The sequence below is a fragment of the Triticum urartu genome, chromosome 6 (genome assembly GCF_003073215.2).
Source record: "Triticum urartu cultivar G1812 chromosome 6, Tu2.1, whole genome shotgun sequence".
Taxonomy (NCBI): domain Eukaryota; kingdom Viridiplantae; phylum Streptophyta; class Magnoliopsida; order Poales; family Poaceae; genus Triticum; species Triticum urartu.
Genome location: NC_053027.1, coordinates 75648873 through 75655094, shown reverse-complemented (window position 1 = coordinate 75655094; position 6222 = coordinate 75648873). Strand labels below are relative to the sequence as shown.

The window sequence follows — 6222 nt, the reverse complement described above, 5'->3', positions numbered from 1 at the left end:
TTCCTACGGGGAATCAATGCCAAGGCCGTCGGTCAGCCTGCCATTGATCCACGGGCGGCGAAGTGCGGCGACGCCGCCCCGCCTTCCGCCACGCGTTCGCACGCGGCCGCCCCCGAGCCGCTATAAAAGGTGCCCCTAGCCGCGATGGTGAGGCACCCATCCATCGGCAGTCCTCCCCCTCCTCGCCGCCGCACTTCCTCCCCTCTCTTCACCGTTCGAGCCCCTCTCTCTCCCCCCCGGCAACCATGAGCGCGAGGTACCCCGGCGACGCGGCGGCAACCAACGGTTTCGGCCGCCGCTCGCTGCATGAGCGGGAGGCCTACCTCCTCCATGAGGCCAACTACCCCGCGCCGCCCGACGTACGCGCCACGTCGCGGTGGGGGCTCAGAGCCGGCGGGGTCCGTGTCCCCCCTCTGCCCGTCCCCGAGACGCCCTATTTCCATGCCGAGATCGAGCGTGCGCGGACGTCCCTGGCGGCCGCGGAGCGAGCGCTCCCGGAGTACACCGCCGACAACCACGCGGAGTGGGCGGCGTACTTCGAACGCTGGCAGGAGGAGCGGCTCGTCTCCACCAACAACGCGCCGATGCCGCGCGGCCGCAACAACAGCGAGGGCCGCCGCCTGTGGTGGGGCGTCCCTGGCCGCACGCTCAGTGGCGTCCTCGCGCACGTCGAGGGCGACAACGACCCGCCGCTCGAGTGAAGCAGCGCGCCGGGGCAAGGGGTCGAGCAGCGGCCGTGTCAAGGAGGAGAAGCATCGGCCGTAGTTTAGGGTTTTTTCGTCCCTTTTATTCGTGTAAAAAACGCCTAAATTTCGCCGAAATTTGGCCGTGTTTATTCAAATTTGGCCGTGTTTGTTGAAATTTGGACGAACTGTGGGGACGTCTGGGGGCGACCTGGGGGCGGCGGCTGGGAACGTGCTCGCCCCCACGCCGAAAAAAACGCCGGCTCGCCCCCAGGCGGCGCTTTTTCGTGCCCTTGGGGGGCCGAACGGCTGGAGATGCCCTTAGAATCTGCGTTGGAATTGCCCTTACCCTTAAACCGCCCACATACGTGATCCAAACGTGTTGTGTCATTCATCACAGACCTGTATTGGCAGGTAGGCTGCCTAAAACACGGACGACCGTGGCATGATCATAAAGAAGCCGGACTTGGGCCTCCTACAATTTTACACCACCAGGCTGCCCAATAGATCGACAGGATCGGAGCCGTGTATTCAATGCATGCAGCGACCGACCAACCATATATGCATGATGATGGTGATCTGAGTCGCCTCACTGCGCAGCGGACGCGCACGTACTTTTTTCCATGCCTCGCTATAAAACCTCCCACGGCGTGATCCATCTTGCACCAGCCAGAGCCAGCGACACACACACACTACACCGCTAGCCAGCTGATAGTACATACAACAATAGTAGCACGGAGCGAGGCAATGGTGTCTCTCTACCGAGGCCTGCTGCTGGTACTGATGGCGCTTCTCCCATCCGCCCATGGAGCAGCAGCCATGACTAGAAGCAAAATCTCCGCCGCTTTCATGTTCGGCGATTCGATCGTCGATCCCGGCAACAACAACGACCGGCTGACGGAGGCGAAGGCCAACTTCCCGCCGTACGGGCAGGACTTCCCCGGCGGGGTGGCCACCGGGAGGTTCTCCAACGGGAAGGTTCCAGGCGACATGCTAGGTACGTACGTACATAGTAAGTAGTAGCAACCGGGAGCTGGCATTGTTGTTGCTTTTTTTTAAACATCCGTATTTAGACAAATTTAAGACAAGAATTTTAAGACGGAGGAAGTATTTACTTTTGGTGCAACTTTGTTGTTTACGCTACTTTTGATGTGTATGGCATGCACCGGTTATATCTAAATTGGAAACTAATGGAGCAGCTTCCTGTACGTTTTATATGCAACTTTGGTTACAACAACATGAGAAATACGCGGGAATGTCTAGTTGAAGGCTAACTTTACCGCACCTGACAAGGTAAGAAAAGTGTGGCTTGCTACAAAGTGTGGCCAAGAAAATTGACACCATACTTGTGGCAAACTTGTGAAAAAAGTTAAGCAAATACTCCCACGTCTCAAAATAAATGTCCCAACTTTGTACCCTCTGTGTAAACAAATATAAGAGCGTTTAGATCACTACTTTCATGATCTAAATGATTATATATTTTTTTACTAAAAAAGTATAAAGTTGAGAAACTTATTTTAGGACTGAGGGAGTACCTAAAAAATTGTGACGTGCCTAAGATCAGATGGGGCAAACTTAAATTTGGAGCCAAACGGCTAGCATTGTCATTTTCCTTTCGGGGGGAGTAGCAAGTTTCGTACGTCGGCAGCAACTTTGAAGTCTTCGCACCACTATTGTTGTAGTATTGTTGCAGGAGACATTTTGGGGTCCAGATGAGAACACTGTGCATGTACATAGGAGCTGCTAATGAAATGCATACAGTTCAGTCGTACTGGCCCGTCAGCTTGCTTTCCATCCGTCGTGCATTTTTTTTTCTGCCTCCTCCATTTAATGCACAAGCACAACCAAGTACTCCATCATGGCTCTATCAACATCAATTTCGAATTCACGTACTCCATCATGGGGACGGCTTGATATGTTGCACAATTAACTTGCATGTCGAGCAATAACCAATAATTGATCACGTGACAGAAGAACCACGACCAAACAGTACTATTTTTTTTTCAAAAAGATTATCCACCTTTGGATCAAGCAATGGTCATGTTTATTAAATTATTCAATACAGTCTGACAAAACAAATACATTAGATCAATCCAAAGTTATATTTTTGACAATTTATGTCGCTACCGTTACAAGTTTGATGATGTTCTGGTATCACAACACGCATACCATCTAATTCGGCGGTATCACCAAGCCGCCCCATGGTGAGCAAGAGCACCAACCAATCTAGAAGACCCTTAGCGAGCATCACATGTGCAAGCTCTAGAATCCACCGCCACCATCTTTTGTCGTGGCAACTTCGGGAGAGATCAATGCATTGATCTTGCCAGGCCCAACTGCCGTCGACGCCACCACGACGCTAGACATCATCACCATCCTGCGGGCATTCATCAACACGCGTCTAAACAGTACTATACTACTTAAAATGATCAATTACTACTTCTTAAAAAACTATGAGTTCTTTTCAAGTTTAAACTCTTTAATGGCTAGTTTACACCAGGTGAAAACTTGAATATCCACTGTTGGTGACATTTTTCTTGATCAAGCAGTTTCTAGGCTGGGAATTAAGGAACTATTACCACCCTACCTCGGAAATGATCTTCCACTAAGTGAGCTACTCACTGGTGTCGTCTTTGCTTCTGGTGGCAGTGGATACGATCCTCTAACTTCGATACCCTCGGTAACAAAATATGTCACATGCATCTCACAATATAGTTCTCGTCAAGTATATTTCACTTTGCTTTCACCCGAAGCTAAGATTGTTACTACTAGAGTTTGCAAATGCTAATTTCCTATGCTTCAGGCTGCTACATCAAGTACTGGGCAACTTGAACTATTCCTTGAATATAAGGAGCGACTAAGAGCCTTAGTCGGAGAAGAGGAGATGACACGTGTAATCTCCGAAGGCATATACTTCACTGTCATGGGGGCAAATGACCTTGCAAATAACTATTTTACAATTCCTTTGAGGCGCCATCAATATGACCTTCCTTCTTACGTGAAATTTCTTGTCTCTTCTGCTGTCAACTTTACCATGGTAAGAGTATTTATTGAAACTCTAAACCTTTTAGTAGTAAATACGAAATCTTATTTGACTCTCTCATTTTGCACAAAGTTCTAGTGTTCATTTAGTTCTTCGACATTTTGAAGTTTCACATATTTCACTCGAACTCAAAAACGACAAACCATCCCTTCCTACTTCATCAAGTAGTTTCCTTTAGTCGGTTACAAATATAAGTGTTTGTAAATTTAGTACATTGCTGAAATTTTTCTACCATCTACTTCTCTTGACAAAGTTTCAACATAGGGATATTTTATAATGACCATGGTGCTTATAATCGCCAATTTTTTTTGCATCCAACATATATCTGCTGTTTAATTGGCATTTGAGCAGTCGACCTGCTACTTGTAAAATTTAGTACACTCATATATACTCTTCCATACAGAAATTAAATGAAATGGGTGCAAAGAAGATTGCATTAATTGGCATTGCACCAATTGGATGTTGTCCCTCGCAAAGAGAACTTGGATCAAGAGAATGTGAGCCCATGAGGAATCAAGCAGCAAATCTGTTTAATTCTGAAATAGAAAAGGAAATACAACGGCTAGATGCAGAACAAAATGTTCAAGGCTCGAAGTTTATTTATCTTGATATATACTACAATTTGCTTGATCTCATTCAACAATCTGATTTTTATGGTGAGTGCACATTGTATACTCGGTTGCTATTTCAGAGCATACCATCAATCATTACTGTAGAGTATATCTGCTATAGACATATTAACAAATAACAGTGAGAAACATTAACCTCTAACATGTCATCAATCTTACAATACCACAGGAAAATTGAAGTAACCAGAACTGTGTAGTGAACTAACATGGTACACATAAATGTTTACATTAGTTTGTATACTTTGTTCAGGAATATTTGGCTTTATATAGTGTGTATAAATACATGCCGATGGACATGTTGTCATAATAAATTCATAGTTATTTGATACTAATATTTTTGAAACTGACTGTAATATAGGTTTCAAGGAGGTAACCGAAGGATGTTGTGGTAGCACAATGCTAAATGCAGCAATATTCATTAAAAATCACCCTGCATGCCCGAATGCTTATGATTTCATTTTCTGGGACAGCTTCCATCCTACCGAAAAGGCCTACAACATTGTGGTTGATAAACTGTTTCAGCAAAAGATGCAATACCTGATGTGAAGAAACTCACTCTCAATAGACGCATGAACAAATATTATTAGAAACTGCAATTAGTTTGTTGGACAGTACTCACTGGCACTATTAGGACTGCCTGGCCATTCATGCAAATTTGTATTGCTAGTGAAAGTTCGCTCCTTTCGAAATGGGTAAAGACTAGAGGCTCGTGAAATACATAGGAAATTCGTTTTGGTCGACTCGAAAATGTATCTCCGTATAAATTATCGTGAAACTTATTCATGGGACACCATCTGCGCCTCAATTTTTGGTGGATTTCAAATTTGTTGTGCACAGATGTGGTGGTTGAAAACTTGCTGATTCTAGCACCGTCCATTAGCATGTGTTGATCTTCTAGGGATGAACGTGCCTGTTAACTTCGCTAAACTCTATTCATATGGTATATTGTATTTGGTTCTGGTTGCAAAGAAGTATTTGTCATGTATTTGGGTTATGACATGTAAGGTGGCCACTGATTTAGTGATTTCGTTTTCTTGCTTGGTGATTTCTTAGCAATCCAATTTAATTTAATCCGAGAACTTACCGTTTCAGCTCGGGCATAAGATTATGTTTCTTTTAGAAAACAAGCGCTTGTTGGTCCTTAAACTGAGGCCCTTAGAGTCTTACTACTAGAGTTCAACAAGAAAGGAAATTCAAGATATCGATAGGTTCGATACGGGTTCACAAGTGACTGAACAAAGCGACACATTTGCTTGCAATCCGAGGGATATCAATTAACATAAATGAAAAGAAAGGGTTGATACGTCCATTTTGCATCATGTTTTTTTAGTGTTATTTATGGTGTTTTTAATCAATATAACACTTTGTGGAGTAATTCTAATGCCTTTTCTCTCATAATATGAAAGGTTTACACAAAGAGGGAGAATACCGGCAGCTGGAAATCTAGACCTGAAAAAGCTATGTCAGAGATACCTATTCTGTACATCTCCAAATGTACTAAATTTTTACGGAGATTCATTTTGCAATATATAAAAATTATTGGAGAAAATAAATACCAGAGGGGGCCACCCAGGTGCTCACTAGGCACCAGGGCGCGCCTAACCCCCCTGGTGCGTCCTAGTGGGTAGTGGGGCCCCTGGCCAGCCTCCGGTGCCCATCTTTTGTTATATAAGGCAATTTCCCAAGAAAAAAAAATAAGGGGAGGACTTTCGTGAGGGAGCGCCGCCGTCTCGAGACGGAACTTGAGTAGGAGCACTTTTGCTCTCCAACAGAGATATTCCGCCAGGGATACTTCCCTCAGGGAGGGGGGAATCGAGGCCATCGTCATCACCAACAACCCTCTCACCGTGGGAGGGTCAATCTTCAC

General features: G+C 45.4%; 1 protein-coding gene across 1 annotated transcript; it reads left to right on the top strand.

The window, feature by feature from the left end:
• Positions 1-1363: 1363 nt before the first annotated feature.
• Positions 1364-5178, top strand: LOC125515158 (GDSL esterase/lipase EXL1-like). The gene is made up of 5 exons (XM_048680600.1): positions 1364-1680; positions 3233-3363; positions 3487-3720; positions 4130-4382; positions 4714-5178. Exons 1-5 carry the CDS (start codon positions 1431-1433, stop codon positions 4899-4901), a joined length of 1056 nt encoding a protein of 351 aa, XP_048536557.1. The 5' UTR covers positions 1364-1430; the 3' UTR covers positions 4902-5178.
• The last annotated feature ends 1044 nt before the right edge of the window (positions 5179-6222 follow it).

What these genes read in the sequence shown, in the direction of transcription:
- LOC125515158 (XM_048680600.1), top strand. Translation starts at nt 1,431, where the DNA reads ATGGTGTCTCTCTACCGAGGCCTGCTGCTGGTACTGATGGCGCTTCTC. An exon ending in GGTTCCAGGCGACATGCTAG is followed by an intron (nt 1,681 to 3,232) that starts GTACGTACGTAC and finishes TTGATCAAGCAG; the next exon opens with TTTCTAGGCTGGGAATTAAG. An exon ending in TCAACAATCTGATTTTTATG is followed by an intron (nt 4,383 to 4,713) that starts GTGAGTGCACAT and finishes ACTGTAATATAG; the next exon opens with GTTTCAAGGAGGTAACCGAA.